Source organism: Pantherophis guttatus, chromosome 1, assembly GCF_059756535.1.
Source record: "Pantherophis guttatus breed Tessera chromosome 1, ASM5975653v1, whole genome shotgun sequence".
NCBI classification, from domain to species: Eukaryota; Metazoa; Chordata; class Lepidosauria; order Squamata; family Colubridae; genus Pantherophis; species Pantherophis guttatus.
This window is the reverse complement of record NC_142063.1, coordinates 33,273,000-33,299,767: the sequence shown is the minus strand read 5'-3', so window position 1 is coordinate 33,299,767 and position 26,768 is coordinate 33,273,000. Positions and strand designations below refer to the sequence as shown.

Below are 26,768 nucleotides of genomic sequence, written 5' to 3'. Positions count from 1 at the left end.
TCCCTTCGATCCTTGTAGAATTGAATTGAATGGCATACACAAAGCTTCGTTTTCAAGCAGCAACTCAACAGCTTTCTTCAACAAACACGGTGAAGGGTTGGGCTTATTCTGAATTGAAAACAGCACCGCCTATTCTGTGTCTTTACAAAAAGACACAGGAATAGCTGCTCCCCTCCTGAGTCACTAACTTTCTTCTCCTGCAACATCCTGGATTTGGAACCCAGTGCCAAAGAAAGCCCAACCCAGGCTAACGCAATGGAACGCTGTAGTGAGATTTCTATATGGAAATAAGACTGTAATACAAGTTTCTCTAGTTACACATTGTTACTGTATACTTTCTTCCTCTCCCGCGCTCTCCCACAAGCAGAAGAGTGGAAGCAGAAATGCTTTTCTCCAATTTGGATTCATATGAAGAATTCATGGTTTGGGCAAAACCTTTTAACTCAATCCCATCTCTAAACTATAGCAGGGGTTTTTTTTTCTTTTATAGAAACATAGTTCTTTCTTTTTTTTAATAATGACATTCAGGCTGTCCACAATCACATCATCCTGTCTACTTCCTTTCTTTTGTAAAAGTCTGTCCCTTCCTGTTCAGGATCTGCTACAGAAAAATTGGGGGGGGGGGGGGCAGAATAAAAATTATTTTGGAGCTCTCCTTTGAATAATTCTTTCCATAAGAAATGGAGATGTAGAGCAATGTGTACTGAGTGTGTTGGTACATGCATAAATTTCCAAGTTGGTAGAAAGTGAACTGCAGGATATTACAAGGTAGTCTTTAAATTAGAGATTGTGGCTTGCAAAGAATATTGTATGTGTGCTTGAGGAAAACCTGGGCTTTAAGCTAAGACTGGTAACCAAATCTATAGCTTTTCTATCTTACTTAAAGAGTAAGAAAGGAGATGGATGCAAATGGTAGGAGTAAGTAAATAAATGAAATGCATCACGAGAAAGCTTCCATTCATCAAAGCTATGATTAGTGATGGAAATCAATCAATGACCTTTCTAGCAATGGCATATGGAATAGTGAATTAACAAATGAAAGGAAGAAAAAAAAGATATCTCATGTATCTGTGAAATTAAGAGGAAAGCAAAGGGTAAGTCTGAAAGAAAATAGCCTGAACTTTTTGGAGTGGCACTGATGAATACCTGCAAGGAGGTAAGATGTAGGCATAAGTATGAATGAAAAGGCTACAGAGTATGGCAAAAAATACAAACTGACATCATCAAGGATATAAAGCAGGTCCACACTAATTATTGATGATACCAAATCTGTGGTAGAACAATCCATAACAATTAAAAAAAATCACCATAACTAAAACTCACATCAAAGTTCACCCAACCCCTTTTGCAAGATGACCTTCAATCACCAAAGGCCTTCCAGAAGAAGGCTGTCCTCACTGTTTTCTAGATGGCCTGAGCCAAGGGGGTTAGTCAGGGAGACACTCTGGGAGAGTTTCCCTATGGAGAAATGTCAAATAGATCACTAACTAATTGCAATTTCACATTAACCATGATAAATGCAATACAATGTGTTTGTTAACTTGCAGAGAAGGTAGGAGAAAGAAGCACTGAAGAGGGCATGAGACAGTAGGGCAAGCTTATTTTGGCAGTAAAAAAATGTTGCTATGGTTTCAGTCTAGGGTACAATAAAGATTCTAAATTAACCATACCTTGTGGTTTGTCTGGGAAGTTTCAAAAAGCCCAACTAAGAGGGAAACTGACAGCTAGATATGTGCGCAAGTCCCCAGTTCAGATCTTCCTATGAATTACAAATCTGCTTAGTAGGGTCTTAGCCAACCACTGTTCCTCAGCTATCCTATTATGAAGATAGGACTCAGTGTTCTGAACCCAACGTAAGGGTTACTGAAGATGTCCAGTGCAAGTTTTTCTCCATTCCAACAAAGCATGCATCATTTGGCAATGATAACATTCTTCTGTTTATTCAAGTTTTACATCTGTTGCAATTGGAGCTTAATGTCATGCTATGGTGTGTGTGGAAGTATTCGTAGTAACAATTACTAGACTAGAGAGAAAAGGTACAGTATACCTCTTACCTTCCGTGAAGCTGCCTGAGAGGGTTATTGCTATAAATACTTTCCCTTCAGGTTCCAGGTCCACCTGCAAGAGAAGAGAAGAGAAAAGGAGAAATTGTCAAATGTGCTTTGGAAATAGATAGGCCATATTAGATGTAACCCCATTAGTAACAACTTGACAATGACCTGGAAGATAAGACCTAGTGTGGATGCTAAATATTAGATTTGGATCCGAGTTCAGGATTTCACCACAAAAAGTAGAAGCATTTGTCCAATGAGGCAGATTCATCCGAGCAATGAAACAAATGTTGTAATGTTGCACTATAAGTGCCTCCCTTATCTACATGCACGTCACATCACAATGCGGGTACAAAAGTGGTGAAGACTGCATCACATTGCGATCATTTCAGTATATGGTCTCCAAACCCTGTGTATACCCATGCAGAAAATATCTATGTTAACTGCAATCCCATATATCTGCTGTTGCTGTGGAAAGCATTTGAATTTACCCATGCATAAGCATGGGTAAATGCACAGTTTTCTGTTGAAAACTGTCCCTACTTGTCTGTATGTGCATCCACAATTATTTTGTTTTGTTGGTGATCTCGGTAAAAGGGCTGTCTATGCAGTGTCAAAAACATTATGGAAACTTTGAAGGGAGTTTTAATACACCAAATACACTTACATGAACATTTGTGAAGCATATCTTTTGAATAGGTGGCAAAGTCTTAAGCTCTCATACCTGGACCTAAACAATATTTCTGTATTTGATTGATAGCGACTGTAAGCTACGAAAACTCCTGGAGGTTACCCAATAAATATACTGTACTTATCACAGCAAACATAAATCATATATAAACCATTCCCCCAAACAAACAAACAAAAGTAAACCACAACACCCAGATGTCAATCAATCTACAATTGGGTACGTTTGCATTAGAAGTTAGAATATCTTGATTGCCAAACTTCAGATTCACACACAATATTTCAAAGAAAAGATCAGCTTGCACTGTTTAAGTCCATACAAATTTACATCTCGAGTCAAGATGTGTCTATTCCTCAAGTGGTTGAGATCTTAAAGCACTCTCTACTCGCTTTGCTCACACGCGTGCCACTTCTGCACATGTGCAGATCGTATCTGATGACGTCCAGGCAGGTGGGTGGAACTGGGGCGAACCGGTAGCAACCCACCACTGGTATAGATATAAAGAGATATAGATATAAATACAGATATAAAATTATGGCTCAAATCTCTTTGCCACTGTTTTGAAGTTTAGATAAAAACACAACCCAAAGCAATTATATTTCTGCTAAAGAAAATCAGTACTGTATTTGTTTTTCACAAAAAGGTCATGTTTTTTAACAATTCTTTATTCAAAGATCACAGAATTGGGAGTTTTGTTTTTCATTCCTTTTATAGCAATTCCAAAAACATCTGCTGAAATTCACATCACCCCATCACATGCCTTCTATAAAAAGCTCCCTCCTTTTCTTCTTGATTAAAAAAATGTGACGGCTAAATGTAAATATAAATCTAATGCACCACGTGTAACATTTTGCAACAATTAAAATGGTCTGAAAATAGGGTTCTCTGGAAAGGTGACTCAGTGATTTCCAACAGCCATTCCTCGTGGCTGAACTTGCAACCAGACCCAAAATAAACATTCTGTTAAGCCATTGTAAAAGGGGAAGGAGCACTCAACACAATTTGCAAAGTCAGTTTAGTGTGGAGAGAAATGCACAGTAGAACCACTTAGAAATACTCAAGTTTCCAAGTATGGTTTGATGTCAGACTTACGGAAACAATTACCACTACCACCACCCCAGACAAACAGATGAGTAAATTGATGAGCTCTAAATAGGCAACCAAAGCAGAGAAAAGTTGACTGGAAAATAATTCAGTAGTAATTAAATTGCTTAGTAAATTCCTATTTTAAACCCTATAAACTTCAAGATAAACCATTACAGAAACTTTTTTCTCAGATGAATGCATTTTTTTTCTTCTTTTTCGTAGAAAGTAATGAGGTAATGTCTCTGATATCACAATCCATGCGAGAAATGAGAGAATGGGGGTTTCCAGTGAGGATTCATGGTGAGCTCGACGTCTCTGAAGCATTGTGACAAGATTCACAGCTAGACAGAAATTTCTGGCTGGCCAAGATAAAGGAGAGATCCCAACACCTGCTCCTTGTGAATAAGCAGGAATGGAGGTGTCTGCAATGGGCTCCGTGAGCCAAGTGCCTTGGAGTCAAGGGATTCCCACCAAGTCCCCAGCTTCAGTGTAGCCTTATGGACACAAAGTTCTGCCAAGATTCATTTCTTAAGCAGTTTTGGATATTGCTTTTTAACTACTTTTCAACTATTAAAAACCTTTCAAACAACATATCTTACAACATGCACTAGGAGCTTCCTTTAATCCTTAGAAAAAGAAAATTTAATTTATTTTTAGAATAAACAGTAAATAGCATTGATTTTGGAAAGTTATAAATAAACTAAGGGTCCTGATGAATTTGAAATGAGATTTTGAAATTAATAAGAATCCTTCCCATGGGAAAGTGCTCTTGTTTTGGAATTCTTAAAAGAAAACATGATAGGATGAGAATTTGAATGTTGGACACTAGAAGGAACCAGAAAATAATGAAAGTTACAACTAATGGGAAAGTATGCTTAAATTTGATTTATTAACACGGAATGGAGAAAAATACTTTAACATTGGACATACTGTAGCATATTTGTGACATATGGATCCAGAAATTAACTTTAAAGGTGTCTACCATTATAAATGGACTGATTTTAAAAGATGTTTTGGAAGAAGAACAAGTTTTACCAGGCAAGACCGAATCTGGTTTGAAAGTGGATTTAAAAACTGACAAGCTACAAGAATGGTATGGGAAAAGATGTTAAACTGGATATACAAATGAAAGTAGCTGATGTCTTAATAATTAAAAAGAATGTACAAATGTCAAACCAAAAAAAGCAACTTGGATAACTTCCTAATATTGGATTTCCAAAAGAGATCTGTTAAAGTTCTGGAGAACTTTATGAGAAGGGATAAAACAGAAATTTAAAAAACTAGCTTTACAATATTATTTGAAGATCAAGGGATTAAAGATCAAGATTATTAAAAATAGAGGAAGACATAAAAAGTGGTTTATTCTATCAAGATTAAAATATTATTTCTGGTAGCCCTTAATGGACTTTTGAGACCAGGACTGAATGACAAGATTTTAAGGATCTGTTTTGATTCAAGATCATATGAAGTGTTAATATCACTTTATAATCCCTTAGTAAAACCTTTAAAATCCCTTAGTAAACTTGGAATAATACATCCAGTTTTGGTCACCGCAATAGAAAAAAGATATTGAGACTCAAGGAAGAGCACAGAGCAGAGGAACGAAGGTGATTAGGGGAGTGGAGGCTAAAACATATGAAAAACGGTTGCAGGAATTAGGTATGTCTAGTTTAATGAAAAGAAGGACCAAGGGTGACTTGATAGTTGTTTTCCAATATCTAAGGGGCTGTCACAAAGAAGAGGAGGTCAAGCCATTCTCCAAAGCAGCTGAAGGCAAGACAAGAAGCAATAGATGGAAAGTAATCAAGGAGAGAACCAAGCTAGAACTAAGGAGACATTTCTTGACAGAACAACTGATCAGTGGAATGAGTTGCCTCCAGAAATTGTGGGTGTTCCAACACTTGAGGTTTTTAAGAAGAGTTTGAACAACTATTTGTTTAAAATGATATACATTTTCCTGCTTAAGTAGAGGGTTGGACTAGAAGACTTCCAAGGTCCATTCCAACTCTGTTATTCTGTTACATATACATTATATTTTGATGAGAGAGAGAGAGAGATACACACACACAGACTTTCTTTTTTTTCTTTTTTTTTCTTGTAGCTTCTATTAGTCTTTAACTATTTAACTTAATGCTTAATAAAATTATTATTAAAAAAGAAGAAATGGGGCAGGAAGGGATAAAACAGAGCCCATGGTCAAACAAGAAGCTCTGTTTAAAGTGACAAAAATATACCACAGAGGGTTTAGACCAGGGGTCAGCAACCCACGGCTCTGGAGCCGCATGTGGCTCTTTCATCGCTCTTCTGCGGCTCCCTGTTGCTCAAAATATGCGTTACAACCGCCAATGTGTGATACCCACCAGCATGCGATTTATTAAACCTTTCAACCCCCGGTAGGCCAACCATGGATAAATTCAAGAAAAGAAAAGTTTCAGAAGAAAACAGAACATTTAATTCAACTACACATGCTACACATCTGTGGCCTCTCAGGAAATAGTCAGGCATGGGAAAGGTTTTGTGGCTCCCGGTGTTTTTTGTTTTTTTGTTTTCTGTGGGAAATGGGTCCAAATGGCTCTTTGAGTGTTTAAGGTTGCAGACCCCTGGTTTAGACTTTGTGTATTCCTATTCCTCCTATTAAAATGAGCTGCTGTCATAACCTACCATTTGAAATTTATTTCAAACAAACAAGATTAGCCACAGATGATCTGTAATCTGATGGCCAACAAATTATAATCTAAAGAAGAAAGAGCAGCTTCCGAAACCTTCCAATAATAGAAGGGATAAATGACCAAGCCTGATGCTTGCTCCAGATTTTTATTTTCACACTAAAACACTAATTTCCAATTTAGAGTTCCCAAACTACAATTGTCATTGGTCCCAGATGGAAATAACAAAAACTCTCCCTTCATAAAGATGCCAGTTTCTATTTTCTTATGAAGCCTTCATTTTTTGCTTCTTCTTTTGCATCATGATCAGCTATTGCTCTGGTCAATACCTATTTTGCTGAATTCATTTAGAGATTCTTCTATTCTACAACATAGGTGCAAAGCCATAGGCGACATTCCAATTACAAATTGACTAGCAAACAGTTGACTAATACAGTCTGCTTCAGAAAGTAATACAGCACAGGATGCATTGCATAGTACACAAACACACCAAGCAAAACACTGGGACTTTGGCAGTCTGGAAATAAGAACAACCTTCTGGATCAGGGCTGTCAAACTCCCAGTCCACGGGCCAGATGCATCACACACTGGATACACCCATGTCCGGTTTAGCGAAGAGGGGGAAAGTCCTGATACGTCACGTGATGCCACCATCACAATGTGAGTTTGACACCCCTGCTCTTGATGTAGATAAGGATATTCCAAATGTCCAAATGTCATCGTCTCCTTCAATTGCAATGTAAAAGTATGCCTCGATTTAGCACTTAGCAGTAGCACTTACACTTACATACCACTTCACAGTGCTTTGCAGCCCTCTCTAAGCCGTTTGCAGAGTCAGGCTATTGCCTCCAACAATCTAGGTCCTCATTTTATCGACCTCATTTACGATTTATGACCACAACGGAGCCCAAAATTTCCACTGCTAAGCAAGACTGTTTTTAAGTTTTGCTCCATTTTACACAGTAAAATACAGTTGTTATTTTACACTTGTTAAGTGAATCTGATTCGCCATTGACTTTGCTTGTCAGAAGGTCACAAAAGGTGATCACATGACCCTGGGTCACTGCAACCATCACAAATACATGTCAATTGCCAAGCGTTTTTGATCACATGACCATGGGCACGCTGCGACAGTCATAAATGTGAAAAATGGTAATAAGTCACTTTTTCCAGTGCTGTTGTAATTTCAAATGGTCACTAAATGAATCGTTTATGTTGAGGACTATCTGTACACAGATAAAGCAGCATGGCAGGTTATCCTACTACCGCAAGGTGCATCATGCAATCTAAAGAGTAGATTTATAAGCAGTAAATTTATTAGCAAAAGGTCTTAATCTTAGACGTGGGAATCCAATATAGCATAGCATAGCATTTAGACTTACATACCGCTTCACAGTGCTTTATAGCCCCCTCTAAGCAGTATACAGAATCAGCATATTTCCCGCAACAATCTGGGTCCTCATTTTACCAACCTCGGAAGGATGGAAGGCTGAGTCAATCCTGAGCCTGCTGAGATTCGAACTGCCAAACTGCAGGCAGCTGGCAGTCAGCAGAAGTAGCCTGCAGTACTGCATTCTAACCACTGTGCCACCGCAGCTCTTGAAATCCAATACATTATTTTGAAATGTGCTCCCAGAATCATATGCAGCTCCCAAAATCATATGCAGCCCCACTGGCACACTTGATCCAGAGCCAATACTTGGGTTGCTTGTCCAAACAAGGAACATAGGTGTATATGCTTGTGCATAAATTTGATGCAATTCACATTGGCTGCTCTTCTGTTTCTTTTTCTTCTATTAATTTGTCACACAAAAAACAAGGGAGGCAAACCACATGACTTACTAAACAACTACAGATTCTAGTACTTATGTTAGTAGAATCCGAAGTTCATTTTGAATACCAGTTTGGTATAGTAATGAACGTGCTGGCCAACAACAGGAGATTGTGAGTTCTAGTCCTGCCTGAGGTATGAAAGTCAGCTGTCACTCTCTCTCTCAGCCCAACCCATTTCACCGAGATGTTGTTGTGTAGAAAAATAAAGAGGGAATATATCAGATATGTTCACTGCCTTGAGTTACTTGTAACAAAAGTAATAAAGGCAGGATAAAAATCTAATAAATAAATAACAAAAAATAAATACTTGGCTTCCCAGTGCTATATTCTAGTTACTAGAATCATTTAGTTGCCCAAATTATGGGTTCACACTTGGCTATTATTTGGGCAGGAGGAAATCCCAAGTCTACAGACTAGGTTGGAAGTGAAAAAAACATCTCGGAAAATGCAATAGGAAATCAATTTTGTCATATTGACAAGAAAAAAACTGGTATGTCCATGTAATGCCCAGACTTTTGTATTTAATTTAGCAGCCCAGGGATTGTTTATAAATTAGTAAATTTCCTGGTTCATGTGTCACTTCTATTAGGAAGTCAGAATACTGTCTTACTACTGCCCCTAAGCCTCAAATCTCCATCTGCAATATGGGGCTAATAAATACTAATGTAATTATTCAGACTAAATGGATGCAGTCCTCTAAAGTATTCTGTCAAAATAATATCAGCCTGCAGGCAAAGATTTGTCTGAAACACTAGAATGGAAAAGCCAGCATATCATTTTTGCTCATCTCATCCAATATTATCCATTTTGAGAATCAAAGTTAAAGTGACATTTCATTCACTTTTATATTTGGATGATTGGTTTTTATTTTTACAACACAAAAACATCAACTGATGGGGCAGATAATTATTTGGTCATTTCTCTCCCATCCCTCTCTGATAGACCCCTGAGGAGAAAAAATCCTTCTCTGAAGCTGGCAGTTGCATCAGGAAGACGTTTTTGTCCTACTAAGTGCTGTAGAGCAGAGGTGTCAAACTCAAGGCTTGCAGGCTGGATCCGGCCCATGGGGTGTTTAGATTTGGCCTGCAAGGCTGCCCTGGAAACAGCAAAGGATCGGCTTGCAGTGCCTCTGCCAGCAAAAATGGAGATCGGGAGAGCTCTGTTTTCACTAGCAGAGGGTTGCAGGAGGCCGTCGCAACCGAAAATGGAGCTCAGGAGCTTGTTTTTGCTGGCAGAGCATTCAGGCTATCACAGTCACCCCCGACACGAGTGATGTCATGCTGGCCACCACCACCACCCAGCCACGCCACCCCCACAAGGTCAAACACAACCTTGATGCAGCCCTCAATTAAATTGAGTTTGACACCCCTGGTGTAGAGCCACCTGTAATGCCTCATTTCCTATATCTGGGATTGGCAGTGGCTGTCTAGAATTTCACACCAAGAATGAACACCACGGTCAAGGCACCTTCTTTCACATGTGGTGGACATGCCCGGAAGCAAAAGGATACTGGAATAAAATTAGGAGATGGTTATATGAAATAACTGATGAAGATATTGCATTAACACCAGAGATTTTCCTCCTGGGAATAATAAAGAAGCCATATAGAAAGGAAATGATGCATTTAATGATCCATATAATTACAGCCGCTAGATTGGCATACGCACAGTATTGGAAAGAGAAAATTCAACCACCAGAAGAGCTTACAATTAAGAAAATACTCGAGTGCGCAGAGATGTCTAAATTAACCTATGAATTAAATGATGAAAAGTCAGTTTACTATATGGTGTGGGAAAGGTGGTACAAGTGGTTGCATGATAGAATGAAAGAAAGATCTAAAGGTGTATTAAATAATGGTTAAAAGTGAGTTAAAATGTCACCAAGTATTATCTATGGAAATAGTTAAAACACTGCACATCCGATACAAATTGAAAAGCTATATTATGTATATGTTGTTTCATGTTATTGTTTGAATGTTTGTTTGTTTTTTCTTCTTATTTCTCTTTTGTTTTTGTCCTTTGTTTTTTGTTTGTTTTTTTTAAAGAAAATCTCAATAAAGTTTAATTTAAAAAAAAAAGAAAAAAAGAAAAACATCTTATATGCCACAATCAAAGTATGGAATAAAAAAGCCATAATACTCAGTTAAGGCAACTATAATACTGTACTGCAAAACAAGACAATCTTAAGTTTATAGAAAAATGACCATCTCCATGAGTTTGTTTATTGGTCTTAAGTTGCTCCAGTCTTCTTAACCCAATGATGGCAAACCTCTGACATGCCATGCCATTTTCAATGCCATGCCAAGCCTCCAGACTCTCTGGAAGTCATACCAGAAGGCCCTCTAAAAAGCATGCAAAACTAGGCTTGCTTTCCCACTCGTTCTGGAGGCTGCAAGACCTCACAAAAGCATTTTCTGGGCCTTGTGCAACCTGGAGCTGCTTTGCCTAAGCAGACAGATTATTTTTTTTCAGGTCCTACCACAAATACACCATATTTACCATGGGGGAAATAAATGTGTTTTTTGTTCTCTAAAAGCCGAGTTTCTCAGAAGCTAAATGTTGTGGCTTTTGCCACAATCTCTTAAAAATGCAGCATTTCTCCTCTAGGGTGATCTATATTCTTTAAACTCAGAGTACGCATCTACCTAACTTGGGCAAAAAACAGAAGACTGGGGGCGAAAGAATATGTCATTTATTTTTCCTATTTCGTCACTTCTTTCCTAGGTGAGCACAGTGCTTTCACAGTCTAGTTTCTGGAAATATTTTAAGTAAAGCTACCAGGGAGTAAACAAAACATTTTCTGCATGCAAATGCTAAACGTGATACCCTGGAGGCAAGAAGTAGGTGGTAGACAGGCAGGAATAGGCAGTCTAAATGGAGCTCAGTATGCATTTGAAAAATGAACTGTTTAGACAGAGGTGCCAAGCCTGGATTACAGAGCTGATGGAGCTACAATGACTCTTGGTGTCATTGCCAGGCTGGAAATTGTTATACTCTCTCCCTCACAGTGGCATTAAAAGACAGCAGAGGTGATGTCAATGGTTTCCTTTATCCAAAAGTCACCAATATGAAGTCACTGTTATTGGATTGCTGGAGCTATAGCAAGGTTCAAAGTACCTGAGAAATAAAATATGGGCATATATAGCTCCTTCATACATTGTCTTATGCCCAGTGGTGGGATTCAGATTAACAACTGGTTCTCTGCCATAATGACCAGCTAGGTAGGCGTGGTTCGGTGGTCATGTGACCGTGTGGGCGTGGCCAACTCAACATCACTCATGTTGATGGGCGCTTTGCCTTAGCTGTTAAAATGTAATAAGGGTTAACCAGAGAGGCAGTTTCTGTAAGCAGGGCAATAAAGATTAGGCTAGAAACAACACCAGAATGTTTCCTTCCTGCCTTCCTTACAGGATTAGCCCTGTAAAGTAGAAAAAAATAAAATAAGATTTCTTCCAACAACCGGTTCTCCGAACTGCTTAGAAAGTTAACAACTGGTTCTCCCGAATAGGTGCGAACTGGCTGAATCCCACCACTGCTTATGCTACAGCACATTACTGCCCAAGGAGCTGCTGATCCAGTTCTACAGAGGAATTATTGAGTCTGTCATCTGCACCTCTATAACTGTCTGGTTTGGTTCTGCAACCCAACAAGACAGACACAGACTTCAGATAATTAGAACTGCAGAAAAAACAATTGCTACCAACCTGCCTTCCATTGAGGACCTGTATACTGCACGAGTCAAAAAGAGGGCTTTGAAAATATTTACAGACCCCTCACATCCTGGACATAAACTGTTTCAACTCCTACCCTTAAAACGACACTATAGAGCACTGCACACCAGAATAGAACACAACACAACACAACAGAATTATTTATTGGCCAAGTGTGATTGGACACACAAGGAATTTTTCTTTGGTGCATATGCTCTCAGTGTACATAAAAAGACAAGATACATTCATCAAGAATCATAAGGTACAACACTTAATGATAGTCATAGGGTACAAATAAGCAATCAAATCATACTAGGAAACAATATAAATCGTAAGGATACAAGCAACAAAGTTACAGTCATGCAGTCATAAGTGGGAGGAGATGGGTGATAGGAACAATGAGAAGATTAATAGTAATAGTAATGCAGACTTAGCGTTGAGGGAATTATTTGTTTAGCAAAGTGATGGCATTCAGGGAAAAACTCTTCTTGTGTCTAGTTGTTCTATTCTATTCTACAGCACATTATTTGTCCATTTGATTCAGTGTGGCTGGCAAGGGCTCTTCAAGGACAAGCAAAGGAGGGGAGCAGAGGGGATCAGCTCAGCATGCAAAATGTCCCAGGTTTAATCTATCCCATCATGAATGACAACATGGCAGGTATTTTTAAAAAATCACAGATGATGGAGAACTGAAGTCAATATTCCCAAATTGTTTATCTGCAGTTGAATGCTATTCCATTATCCTCTACCACGATGGTCATTTCATCTGGTGTCCAATACATCTGGAAGGCATCAAATGTTAGTAGGTGAACTCAGAAAATTCTGGGTACATTAATGAAGATGAGTATCCCTTCCAATCACAGGACAAATGTTCCCCATCCATCTGGCTTCAAACGCTGGTTCCTTTTATTTCAATGAAGCTGCCTGTCAGAAAGTGTTTGCCTTAAACACCAACTGCTTAGGCCTTGGCTTAAGTTTGTACTTTTCCTCCCCTAAAAGCTGTCCAGATTTTGAATAAACTCTACTTTTTACATTTCTGCACTAAGAGAAAAACAGGCAGAAAAAGCCTCCCTAAGCACTGTTTTTCCATGGAACCTTGTATGCATAGGAAAAGAATCATTACCATCATTACACTGATTTTCCCTTGACAGACTTCCCTTTTTTTGTGCCTGCTGTTTTGTGGATCTATAAAGGTTGAGGAGAGGGAAAGGAAGTCAGCTGGAATTCATTTTTATGTTAGGTTGAGATTTAATTACAGACAGGGGTGGGCTTCAAAAATTTTAGAAAATGGTTCTCTGCCCAGTTGCTGGGTGGGCGTGGCCATGGTGGGCGTGGCCTAGTCAGTCTCCTGCATCACCATTTTTGCCCTCCTTGGGCTCCGGAGACTTTCCTCGAGCCTCCGGGAGGGCTAAAACAGCCTCCCCAAGCTTCGAAGGCCCTCTGGAGGCCGGAAACTGGCCCGTTTCCATTTCTGTTTCTGGCCTTCCCGAACTTCCGGTAGGCCCGTTTTTCACCCTCCCTGAGCCTCCATGCGCACCCTGCACTTATCTGCATCCAAAATGGGCTGCGTGGGGACTCTTGGGAGGGAAGGGGTGGGCGGGGCCAGCCAAGAGTGGGATTTGGGAGTTCTCTGAAGTGCACAGAATCTTAGCTACAGATTCTCCTGAACCCCTGCGAACCCCCAGCAGCCCACCCCTGATTACAGACCAGCAACATTTATATTTCTCTTTACAGATTGCTTTTGTCTGATTGGTAAATTCTGCAAGGTCAGAATGCTTCATCATTCCATCATTAAAGTTCCATCATTAAAACAAAGGTCTTCTCTGAGGCTACTCTTGCTTCAGGCCCAGCAGTCCCATCCCCTCCCCCCCCAAAGAAAAGTCCAGATGGCCCCAATTCTTGAGAAGACCTGGCTCTTTCAGCACACCATGGGACAGCGGGGAGAGTTGTAACCACACTTTTTCAGACCAATTGCTTGCATTTATGCTGGTTATTTCCCAATAAGCAGGGTGTTAAGCTTAGTACTGAATATTTTCTTTGTTGTTGTTGCTTGTAAAAGGATGCCTAGAACTGCTACAGTGATTGAGGCATCTTATAAATTGATTACATTGAATAAATATATTTAAGTTAAATTAGATTAATTTAGATTTTAATTTTTTTTAAAAAAAGATATTCAGATGCTGTGATATCTCTTTACCCGCAGAGATCAGAGTTATGCAAGGAATGATATTCCCTGCTAGACACTATGGAAGTGAATGTTGGTCTTTGAAGAAGCAACACAGGAAGAGTATTGATGCTTTTGAACACTAGTGTTGGACAAGACTCCTGGGAATGCCATATATTCCATATAATCAACTAGGTCATTTTAAATGTTTCATTACTCAAACTAGGTAACATCATCAGTGCTCCTTGGTGCACCAAGATAGAAGTGGGTTGCTGCCGGTTTGGACCAGTTCGGGCGAGCCGGTAGTTCCGACCACTGGCTGGGCCCACCAACCCACCCCGGCGCTATCCTGTCCTATATATCTCATTCTCTGGCTCGCTCACCCCGCCTATGCAGCCCAGTTGATTTCCGTGCCTTGCCCGCTCTAGTCACCGCGGCTGCCTGAGTAGGTGTACACATGAAATCACCGTGTGTCCGAAGCCCCGTGCAAGCTCACATTTTCGGTTCTGCACTAGATGAACGGGGTGTTAAATTATGTAAAGCCCACCTCTGCACCAAGGATCCTTCATGTCAACCCTGAGCTACAAATATTCTCCTTTATTAGGTCTTTATTTAAAATTATACCTCTTTATTTTCAATGGGAGCTTTAATAAATTTGGGTTCCAAAAGCTGAGTGACACTATAAAATAAATAAATATAAATATAAAAAGGATTAATTCCCTGAATACTTCAGATTCTGATAATCATGGTCTCCTATATGTCAAATTTCATTAAAAGGTTTTCATGTAATTCATTAAAGTGTATTCTTTATTATTAGTTTATTCTTTATTCTTTTTTATTAGTTGGTCTGAAAAAGTGCTACGACACTCCTTCTGACTTCTGGTTCAGATACAAAATAGAAATTAATTAGGCAATTAACTGAGGAGCTGCATAGCAATAACCCACAAACATGAGGTGTACATAGCCCAACCACATTGTCCATTGTGAATGCTGTTTCTCTAGAACTAAAGATGTGACTCTTACATAAACCAAACATCTTATATTATAAGATATTTTCTTTTCTTTCTTTTCTTTTCAGGTTAATTGAGGTTTGCCTGTTAGCATTTCATTTGTTTCTCTCAACTCCATCAGTATAAGAATTGTTTTAATGGAAAAATGCCAAGTTTAATTGTCTCACATCAACTGGTTGTACTTGATCTTCCACTTCAGTGGATGCTTTGCACAGATACCAGTATCTGCCCGCTTCTTAGCAAGAAGTGTGCATACCTATGTTTATGTGTCTTGGAAATCCTCTACTGCCGATGACTAATTCAGAGTTTCTATTACGTACATCAAGTGTGTGATTAACAGGTTCTTTCAGTTTGGTCAGACACCTGTTCTTTGGGGGTTAACTGGCTTTTAAGTGGTGTATTTAATCAGTGAAGGAATTACTATTCTGGAAAAAGGCACAAAAGGCCACAGGTTTGGCTTGCAAATGTCAAAGTCAATCTTATCAGACATATCTGCTAATACAAGTGTAATGGTAAAGTGTCCACAAACAATAATGTGTCCCCAGACACATCCCTTGATACCTCCCAAAGGTCCCTCTCCTAGCTTCCTTTACCAAAAATAAAAATAAAAAAGATGAACAAGTAAATATCTTGCAATGAAAGCAAATATATGTGTTTCAGGATAACGTTGCAGGACCCAATCTGAGTCGGTCACCAGGACCAGAAGTTTATTCTTCCAAACTTTCGGACTCGTGCTGGAGCCCATCCTCAGGGAACTTCTCTCTCACACACACACATATTTTGGAGAGAGAGAAGTTCCATGAGAATGAGCTCCAGCACAAATCCAAAAGCTTGGAAGAATAAACCTCTGGTCCCGGTGACTGACTCAGAATAGATCCTGCAAGTAAATATATGTATATTTGGGAAGCTGAGGTACTATCTCCAATGCCAACTCCTTCTCTGGGTATATATTCTCTTCCCAGTCATTCCTAGATACTTCAAAAATGTTTTGTTGTTGTTACATTGTTTCTTGTGCCTTCGGGTCAGTTTTGATTCTCATGATTACATGGACAAGCTCACGCAACTTTCTTGGTAATATTTTCAGTACTGATTTGCCGTTGCATTTTCTCTAAGGCTAAGAGAACCTAAAAAGCCCAAAGTTACCCGGCCAACCTCTGTTAGGATTGGAACTCACGGTCTAGCCTAGCACCTTTTATAACTACAGTGAGTTGACTCCCCACCTCAGGGATAACGGATGACCGAGCCTAAGACACTTTGCATTTGTTAAGGTGCTGTTGGATGGTGCCACATAACAGCAAAAATACTACTTTACTGGAAATACTATTAAAGAGCAATCCATACAATACAAAAATCAAGACAATAATTCAGGAACACAGCAGAAGAATGATTATTAAGGCATGTTTTGTGACAAAGCTCTTAGTTTGCAGCGTGATGTGGTTGCTAAAAAGACAAATGTAAGATTTGGGATATATCAAGAGTAGCATTGTTTCCAGACAACAGGAAGAAACAGTCCCACTCAAGCTTGGACATGAGCACGTTTTAAGAAGGTCCAGACATCCGGAGTCGGTGTGAAGAACAAGAGCAGGAATGATCAAAGGCCTGGAAATTAAATCCTACACAGAGCAGTTGAGAAAATGTAATGTTTTGAGAATAGATGATTGAGAAGGAAAGCACAGTGTCGCATGGAGGCCCATGACCTCTGTGATCGCTGAGATCCTAAAACACAGGATATGAAACAATAGATTCAAGTAGCAGGAAGACAGATGTTAACTGAATGTTAGAAAAAGCTTGTTAAAAATCAAAAGAATCAATTATGAAGGGATTTATCACATCCCTTCCCTTCCCTAGATATATTCAAATAGAGGTTGGATATTGTTTTTTTAGAAATGCACTAGATCAGGGGTGTCAAATTCGATTTCATTGAGGGCCGCCTCAGGGTTGTGTCTGACCTTGGGAGGGCAGGGGGGGCATGGTCAGCTTGACGTCACTCGTGTCAGGGGCACCTTTGGGGACCGTCCCGCAGTGCTCTGTCAGCAAAAAGGGGCTCCCAATCTCCCGAGCTCCATTTTCGCTGGCAGAGGGTTGCAGGAGGCCATCCCAGCCGAAAATGGAGATTGGGAGCCCATTTTCTCTGGCCGGGGCACTGCGGGACGGTCCCTCCCTGTTTCCAGGGTGGCCCATAGGCCAGATCTAAGCACCCCATGGGTCAGATCCGACCTGTGGGCCTTGAGTTTGACACCTCTGCACTAGATCCCTCATTAACTAAGCAATCAGTTAGGGCCAATGTTTTAAACTGCCTCTTTCACATTAGCTTTCTATGTTAGATGGTTATATTGTTTCAATACAAAATAAACCAAATAGAAGATAATTTTACAAAAATTAGTTAAGTAGTCAGTCCGCTATCTGAATACCAGTAGCTCAGAAACATGAACATATGAGTGTGCTAAAGTGGGTGCCATTTCCTTAGGAGTCATTTTCAAGGCTTCTAGGGGCACCTGATTGGTCATTATGGGAACAGAATGATGGACAAGATCCACTATGGTGCTCATATTTTTGTGTACAACGAAGCACACAAGCCTGAAGTATACCTGATTAAACCAAAATATATAAATCTTAATTGGATCTTATATAGTGTCATGTTCAGTGAATCAAATATGTTGTTCCTCAACCTTGTACCCTATAGATAGGATGGACTACAACCTACAACCTCCATTATCTTCAAGAAGCATGGCTGTGTAAGCCATCATGAACATGCTGGCTGGTGATGACAGGATATGAAAACTCATGTTGGAAAAGCAGTAATTGGGAAGGCTGATTGATTCATGGAAGTTATCCAAGAGGTATAAAATAAGGGAGGAGAACTTCCTCATCAGTTGTTCTCTAAGAGAGACGGAGATGCCTTTTGATTTTCATTTTCAGGAACAAACATAGATTCCATCTTCCTACAGTATAAATTTTCAATCTGTTTTATGTCAGTGAGCAAAATCAGAACTTCTCAAAGAAGAATTTTGCAAGAGGTGCCAAGACTCATGACTGAACCTAACCTTCTTTAATGGCACCATATTCCCACAGCTCCAAGGGCTGTGGGAAGAACACAGTTGTGTATGTGTATAGACATATGTAGATACTAAATTAGTACTAAAATCCAAAACCTAGGAAAAAATCACCAGTTAGTAAGTAGCTAACACAAATGGGAATGTTGCTAAAGTCGTAAAGATAAAGGGAAAAAGCTTTTAATGCTTAAAAAAAACAGATTCAGCTGACATCCAAATCACTTAAAATGCTTCTGTACTTACAATCGGTAATCAAAATTTCTTTTCCAGTCCTGGACATAATGAAGCCATGCACTGCCTTCCCCCTGCCCTCCCCCGCATACTTTGTTTTCTCTGAGACTGTTACTCAAGAAAGTCTGCCCAGCTTTTGTGGAGAGTTTCACCCTACAACAACATCTACAGTATTCACATAAATTGCCTGCGCCACTTGATAAACCTGTTTGATCAGCCCCTTGAAGCCTATTCTAAAGGAGCTCAGAGCAAAATGTTACAAAGCTTTTTATTAAGGGATCTAATTCAGTAACCACTGAGTTCAGTGATAACACTAGAGGCAAATATAATCTGAATTTCCACACTTCAACCTCTTATATTTTTATATTCTCCCATTGCAATAGCAAGCAGGTTTTATATATGATAAATAAATCATTTATAAAGCTAATCATGGTTGTAGCCTATGAATGAACGCTCACCTTCCCTTAAATCCCTACCCACAGAAATTTAGTAAATCGGGAAGAAGAGTTTATACATTAGTTCTCTTCTAAGCAAAAAATAAAATTCTATGCAAATAAAAATATAGTATGTCAGGGGTTAGAGTTTTAGCTAAATGTTCTACACTGTACAAAACTGAACTCCCCTATTAAACTAGACAGAAAGAAAATTCAAGATGATCTTGGCACAATGAATTTCATCAAGTGAAGAGAGAATAGTGCATTTAGTTTGGAAAAATCAGAAATAAAAAGAGAAGATGGAAGACCTTGAACTGACAGCAGCATAAATAAAAAGAATGTGGAAGGGGAAGAGTAGAAAGTAAAGCGAGTTTCATTCATGGTGTAATGCAGTAGTTGAAACTTTAATGCAATTCTACATTAATAGAAGTATCCCTAAATAATAAAGAAAATTCAATTCCGCTTTGGTGAATTCTCTTTGGGAAGACTCACTGATTTCTAGGGACAATAAAGTAGTTTGTTATCAATAAAACAGAAAGCTTCAGAGATGGTGTTGAAGATGTTATGAGGCTTGGAGAGTAAGTCCTACAAGGAAACTAGAAAAGAGCTGGATCTGTTGAGCCTTGAGAAGATCAAATGAAAAGGTAAAATGAAATCGCAACTATCCAACCCAGTGTTTCTCAACTTTGGCAACTCTTAAGAATTCCCTTGTCAGCATCTTGGAAATTGAAGTGCACATATCTTAAAGCTGCCAAGGTAGAGAAACACTGGCCTCATGTAGCAAATATATTTTGCTCCACAAAATTTGAAACTTGCTACAGAAAAGGGAAGTTTTCTCCTGAAGTAGTCAAGCACAATACAGATTAATTTGGGGTTCCTCCAGTTTTGAGAACTTCAATCACACAGAATGATAAATGAATTTGTGCAATGCCCTCATGAATAAACTAATGGTTTCAGCAGGGTTTGGTTGGGCAAGAAATACAAATACACTTCCAATAATATTTTAATCTATATAGCACAGGCTTTCTCCAACCTTACAGTACCTCACTTCCTGCTTCAATTTTGCCCAGTCAAAGCATGAAGCAAAAACAGGTGTGAGTTTTGTGAACTGATGAGAAGGCCTTAATTAACTTCCTCAAATTGAATGTTTGAATGCGTCTTCCAAAGAGCGTCTTTTTCATTATTTTTTTCATTTTCATTTACTATTAAGCAGTCTTATCATACCTTTCCAAGTATGTTGAACTACAACTCCCATGATTCCTAATCAGCACAGTCAGTATGAATTGCATTCAAATACACAGCTCTATACATACCAGAAGCTACAGACTTAAATCTTTCCCATTTCTACCAAGAGATGCCATGGAGGAAATAGAAAACCTTCAGCATGTTATGCAAATATTTTACCTATGAGCTAGAATCCTTTGGCAATGTAAATCACACTGAGAATACTATGCAGATTAAGAATTAATAGAAGTGAAAAAATTAAATACTGTATGCAAATTAAAAAAAAATTGAAAAACACATGAAAAACAATGGAAGTGCCTTGCACGTTTAGAAGTTTTCTGAGAGTCTGCCTCTTTCTTTTTCACCAAAAAAAAAACCCCCCAGTGTAAAAATGCCTTAATTAGTAGAGTGGAGGCACCCTTCCTTGTAATCATTTCATTGTCCTGTAGCACAATTACACTGTTTCTAAAATGCAGTTCATACCACAACATGACACCTGAGTAATTGTAGGGTGTGTTCACGTTCCTCAGTGCCACATCATACTTCTTGGGCTCTTCTGCTAATAAGTTTAGACCAGTTCAGAAAGAAAAGGAGAAAAATGTACTTGTTCAAAACATAGTTGGAGAGTATCTATAAAGAACGGTTGCTGGAATTGAGTATGTCTAGTTTAATGAAGAGAAGGACAACGGGAGACATGATAGCAGTGTTCCAATATCTCAGAGGTTGCCACAAAGAAGAGGGAGTCAAGCTGTTCTCCAAAGCACCTGAGGGTAGGACAAGAAGCAATGGATGGAAACTAATCAAGGAGAGAAGCAACATAAAATTAAGGAGAATTTTTCTGAGAGTGAGAACAATTAATCAGTGGAACAACTTGCCTCCAGAAGTTGTGAATGCTCCATCACTTGAAGTTTTTAAGAAGAAATTAGACAACCATTTGTCTGAAATGGTACATGTTTCCTGCCTGAGCAGTGGGTTGGACTAGAAGACTTCCAAGGTCCCTTACAACTCTGTTATTCTGTTCTCTTCTTAATCTTAAACTCATCTAGTCCAATTCATGTTCGTTTTGTGTTTTTTGCACAGGGAGAATTAATTACATGCCACTGAGTCAAGCCCAATCCCTAGGAATCCCATGGACAAATATCCAGTATCTTGACCTACACCTATAGCTCTTCCAAGCATGTTTTAGGAATCTCCTTGATCCTGTCTCATCACCCATAACAGCAGCAAGATTATTATATGCACAAGAGGAAAAAGTATTGAAATTTCCACAATAGAGAAACGTACTGTAAAAAATGATCAGAATCAGTGGAAATGGCAAAACAGACATATTTGGTCAGAGAGAAGAGAATAAATGTGTCAGGGAGGGGGGGGGAAGGCACCAGGCTAGAAAGCAGGAGACTGAGTTCTAGTCACATCTTAGTCCCATGAAAGCCAGCTGGATGACTTCACACCAGTCCCTCTCTTTCGGCCCACCAACAAGTCAGTTGGACTATTCCTGTTGCAGCCAACAGATTGACACTGGATTAATCTGAAAAAAAGCAGACCTTGCACTTCAAGAAAATGAGAAGATCATGACGTTTCTTAGAGATCGACTACTATATTCTTCTTGAGCCAAAAGAATAGGGTAGAGATATAGATTAGGTTCCATCCTTTGAAGCTGAGAAGGTACAGATCATAAAATTCATTCTTGATAAGCAGATATTCAGGTGATTTCCTGCCCCTTTTTTGAGATACACATTGATCCTGGACACATCACTGCAATGCCGTTAATGAGAGAAAAAAAGAGGAAATTTTGTATCAAATTGGGCTCTGTTGATTTATAGAGATCTGTTTTTAGCCATAACTTCAGAAAAAAACAATTCCCACTGTGTGAAGAGTGCAAAATATATTTATTTATTTATTTATTTATTTATTAGTTAGATTTACATGCCACCCTTCTCCGGAGACTCAGGGCGGCTTACAATGCATTAAGCAATAGCCTTCATACTTTTGTATATACCTGCTTAGTAGGGCCCCCCACCCCCCAAGCGGTGTTCTTTTTTATACAAAGTCAGCTTATTGCCCCCACAATCCGGGTCCTCATTTTACCTACCTCAAAAGGATGGAAGGCTGAGTCAACCTTGAGCCTGGTGAGATTTGAACTTGCAATAATTACAGGCAGCTGGCAATTTAAGTGCTACTTTAACAGCACTTAGTCCACTGCGCCACCAGGCTCTACAGGCCTAAATTTTGCAACATCCCTGCATATCTGAGCATTGCAACCTATTACAGATATAGCTATGTTGTCCTCATTATCAAAAATTGCAGCTCTATTTGGTGCAGCCAAAACACAAATCAAAAGAGGTTGTGGGCAAGTGTTATTATATCTTTAACTAGAATATAAGAAATATATAAATTCTCTTCCTGAAACTATTTATAGACATTAGACACAGTAATCCTTCCAATTATAAGATATTGTAAAATGGAGCTTTAAAGTTGTAAAACTACTTTAGTAACGCAATATTGTTTTGTATTATCAGTGCAGTACAATATTGCATCTATTATCTATTGGGTAATGAAATGTCTACAAGTAAACAACTAAGCTCAGAGAACACCAGGGGCTCCATAATACAGTATTCATTTAAGATGATTTTCCATTACAGGTTTTTTTTTTACGTCTTCCATTATTTTCCCCAAACCATCAATTTATATGCCTCAAATTTGAACAGAACATCAGTATTATTAACAGTTGGCTGTTGGATAATCACAAAAGAGAAGTATTCAATTCATTCTTCTTCATATGTAGCTCCCAGTGTGACCTTAGGCCACTGAATCTTCCTAAGCCTGGCCTAGCTCATAAAATTGTTGTGAGGAGAAATGGAGAAAAGTACATATGCCGCCATAAGCCATTCAGAAGAAGACCGGGATGTAATCAAATTAAAAATTTTAATTAGTTTCTCAATAACCCAGCAAAATATATTATACATACTTGCCTAAAAGCAATATGAAATTTTTATAGTTCAAGAGAGCAAAGTTCTCCATTGTGAAAGCTCTTCTACAAAGACCTTTCTCCAAACTTGCTGGTTATTTATGGTTATTTATTTGAAATTCCAAGCAATGTTTCAACCCTTAATGAAAAGGATGGAGAGTAAGAGCAATTCTGGTTTTCAATGGTTTGAAGCAATGGAACACCTTATGTTGTCTGTTTTTACAGAACTCAATTCAGGCTCTGCAGACATGCTTGAACTGGTTGCTTTTCTCGAGGAGAAAAAGCAGCTGTGTGCCCGGGCCAACCCAAGTATTTGCAACCTGAGGCCAAGGACAAGAGGGCACCTGCTTCCACTGATGCTAGCAGATTAATATCTCTTAATCTTGCTGGGCAACACCTTGTCCCACATCTGAAAATAATAGGCTAGCTTATAGGTTGCAGGACAATCACGTAACATAAATTGTCTCCTCTAGTATTTTCCTGCTGTATCCCAACATGTGCTATCCTAAGGCAGCCTTTTAACATCTTATACAACTGGGAATTGACTTTTTCTGCCATAAATCAGAATTGTCTTTTCCCCAGGTTCTATCAGGAGTGTACCCTGTGTCAAGGCCACAGGATACCTCTTGCTTCACAACAAAAACATGTTCCTTGTATTAATTCCTTTGATTCCCAAGGATGGTCCCCGCCATCCCCAAGGGTGCTTCCACATCCAGAAGAAAAAGGTTGTGATTGGAATAACACATCGTACTAAATCATGGATTATTTAACTCTGATTATTTATGTATTTATTTATTAGATTTACTGTACATGGCTGCCCATAACTTTACATAAAACACTAGCGACTGAATTTATGCAACATGCTAAGTCATGAATCGTAGTATATAAATCATAGTGATTGAGTTCATGCAACATTCTAAGCCAACGTCAAACAAAAGACACTATGTGCAGTGTGTGAACTCTGTGTGGGAGGGCTCAGTTTAAAAGGAAGAATGTGAAACTGGTTCATATTACTTAATCCATCACATTCTGTTCAGCCCAGCTTTTTTTCAATAGAATCATACTTATTTCCATAGAACAAGTGTCTGCAAATATACTGAATATGCATACGGTTAACAGCAAGGAGATTATCTAGATATGCCCCCCTATATTTTGTATGTGCCTCAAATATAAAGTAGGAGCAGCACTACACAGAGTTGGAGCAGGTAACAGTAATGAGCTAGCAGTTCCCAGTCCCAATTTTAAGTTCACTAAAACAAATAATTTTGCACAAGCTACACAACTTGGACATATCCCTTTCTCCCTTTAAAATAAATAGTTGGAATATCATACAGAGTTATTACAAAGATTCCAAGAATAATATAAATGGAGAATTCTGGGCATTTGAGTCCTGTCAATTAAAAAAGTAGGACCCAGGAAGTGTATCTACTCTGTCCCAATTTCTGCCCTCCCACATTTTGTTGTTTTCCCAGGCCTTGGAGGCAGGGTGATTATGGAGGTCCCTTTCTGTTTTGCGTTGCTTTCCTTTATTTTGATTTGATTTCTTCAGGGGGTTTTATATATTTTATTCTTCTGATCTTCTTCTTCTTTTTGTTAAGTTAGTTTTTATTATAAACTGCCCAAAGTTGTTTGGGAGTTAGGCAGTCCATAATTTTTTTAAAAAAACCAATAAGTTTTTTACATATTTAATATTTTCCAAGGCTACTTCTCCACAGCCTGAATTGAAGGAAATGATAACCAATGTGTAGGCAGGCAATGGTTAAGACAAAGATTGTCAAGGAAAGCTTTACACTACCTCTGATTCAAGCAATTCCCAGGGTAATGACTTAATTAGAAAACCAGAAAATGAAAAAAAATGAGAGATGGAAAGAATTCAGAAACTTGTGAGATTCTAAACACCCACACCACACTTCTCTACGCTGTGGCTTTATCAGTGAGCGACATGGGTGCTGGGCTGAGTTCCTGTGGAAACAGTTACTGCACAATTCAAGAAACGAAAGAAACGAAAGGTCTCGGCTTCTGAAGCTACTTAGACTCAACAAACCTCAACAAGCTCCTTTCTCAATTAATTAACTTCAAATTTTATGCCGTGTTTTTCAGTCCCCATGGGGTTTAGGGACTGGTTATGGTTGTTTTGAAATATTCAAAAAGTTTTCAAACAACATCACCAGCATGGCTTTTGCTTATATTTAACAGAACATAACTGCAAGATAAATATATTCAACATCATTAGCTGAGAGGTGCCCACAGACATGTATGTTAGTATATAAGATCTATATTCCACTTTCCTAGACAACTGATATATTACAGGGCAGCTTGACAATATCATGTAGGTAGAAAGGGCAATAAAACAAAAAGGCAATACTGATATAAAATTTAAAGCATTAAGGTAAAGGTAAAGGTTCCCCTCATACATATGTGCTAGTTGTTCCTGACTCTAGGGGGCGGTGCTCATCTCTGTTTCAAAGCCGAAGAGCCAGCACTGTCCGAAGATGTCTCGGTGGTCATGTGGCCAGCATGACTAAATGCCAAAGGCGCACAGAACGCTGTTACCTTCCCACCAAAGGTGGTCCCTATTTTTCTACTTGCATTTTTTACGTGCTTTCGAACTGCTAGGTGGCAGAAGCTGGGACAAGTAACAGGAGCTCACCCCGTTATGCGGGACTAGGGATTTGAACCGCTGAACTGTTGACCTTTCGATCGACAAGCTCAGCATCTTAGCCACTGATCCACCGTGTCCCTATTAAAGCATTAAAGTGGCACAGAAAAAAAGAGTGAGCTGTGAAATGCTAAGAATTCGTACAATCTGGTTCCCCCCCCCCCCGCTTTTTTTCAGGCTACAATTCGCATCAGCCATAGGCAGTACAGCCAATGATCAAAATGATAAGAATTTTGATCTATACTATATAAACAGACATGTCTTAAAATTAATTTTGACTGTGGCTCCTCCAAAAGGGCCAAAAATTGTTTCTATATTAGAAGAGGGAAATGATGAAGCATATGACTTATTATCATGTGGTTTTTATCTAGCTTTAATTAAAGTAAACCACATCTTTTTGGTTGGCCACATTTACTCTGCCACTGCATTCAAAGGTCAAACATGGCTTTTAGTTCAGAAAACTAGGTGCTCACCCCCAATCCTGCAGTCTAAAGCAGCTCAAGGTTGAAGAAGATAGAACAAATTATTGAACTGCTTCTTCAGTTCTGAAGAAGAAGTTCCTTGGGTGACAAGCGAAACATCTTCAAGGAAAAAACAAAGTCCAGTTACCTTTTGGAAAAGCACCTTTGGAGCAACCATGACCTGAATGACTGAGAATCTCCATAGAAACCTTCAGGGTAAATGGAAGGGAAATCAACTTCTTGAAGGAAAATGGGAAATAAATAATTTTTTGAATTCTCTTAATCTAAGCATCAGGCTCTTAATGTATCACAGGATCCAATTTGGGTCGGCCACTGCGACCAGTGGTTTAGTTTTCTAAGCTTCCGGACTCATGCTGGAGTCTTAATGTCAGTGGTGAAATCCTGCCGGTTGTGTCTGGCTTGTGCGAACTGGTAGCGCCGGCGGTATGTGGTTCGGCGAACCAGTAGTGGCGGCAATGCAAGGCTCCGCCCACCTGCCCGGAGGTTGTTACTTCCTGGTTTTTAACCCTC

At 39.1% G+C, this 26,768-nt stretch overlaps 1 protein-coding gene across 1 annotated transcript in view; it reads right to left on the bottom strand.

Moving 5' to 3' along the window:
- Positions 1-26,768, bottom strand: part of PRKCH (protein kinase C eta) — a 93,614-nt gene that overhangs the window by 54,461 nt on the left and 12,385 nt on the right. Inside the window, exon 2 of the mRNA XM_034433543.3 lies at positions 2,055-2,118. Within this exon, the coding sequence (XP_034289434.1) occupies positions 2,055-2,118 (64 nt within the window). The remainder of the gene's footprint in view (positions 1-2,054; positions 2,119-26,768) is intronic.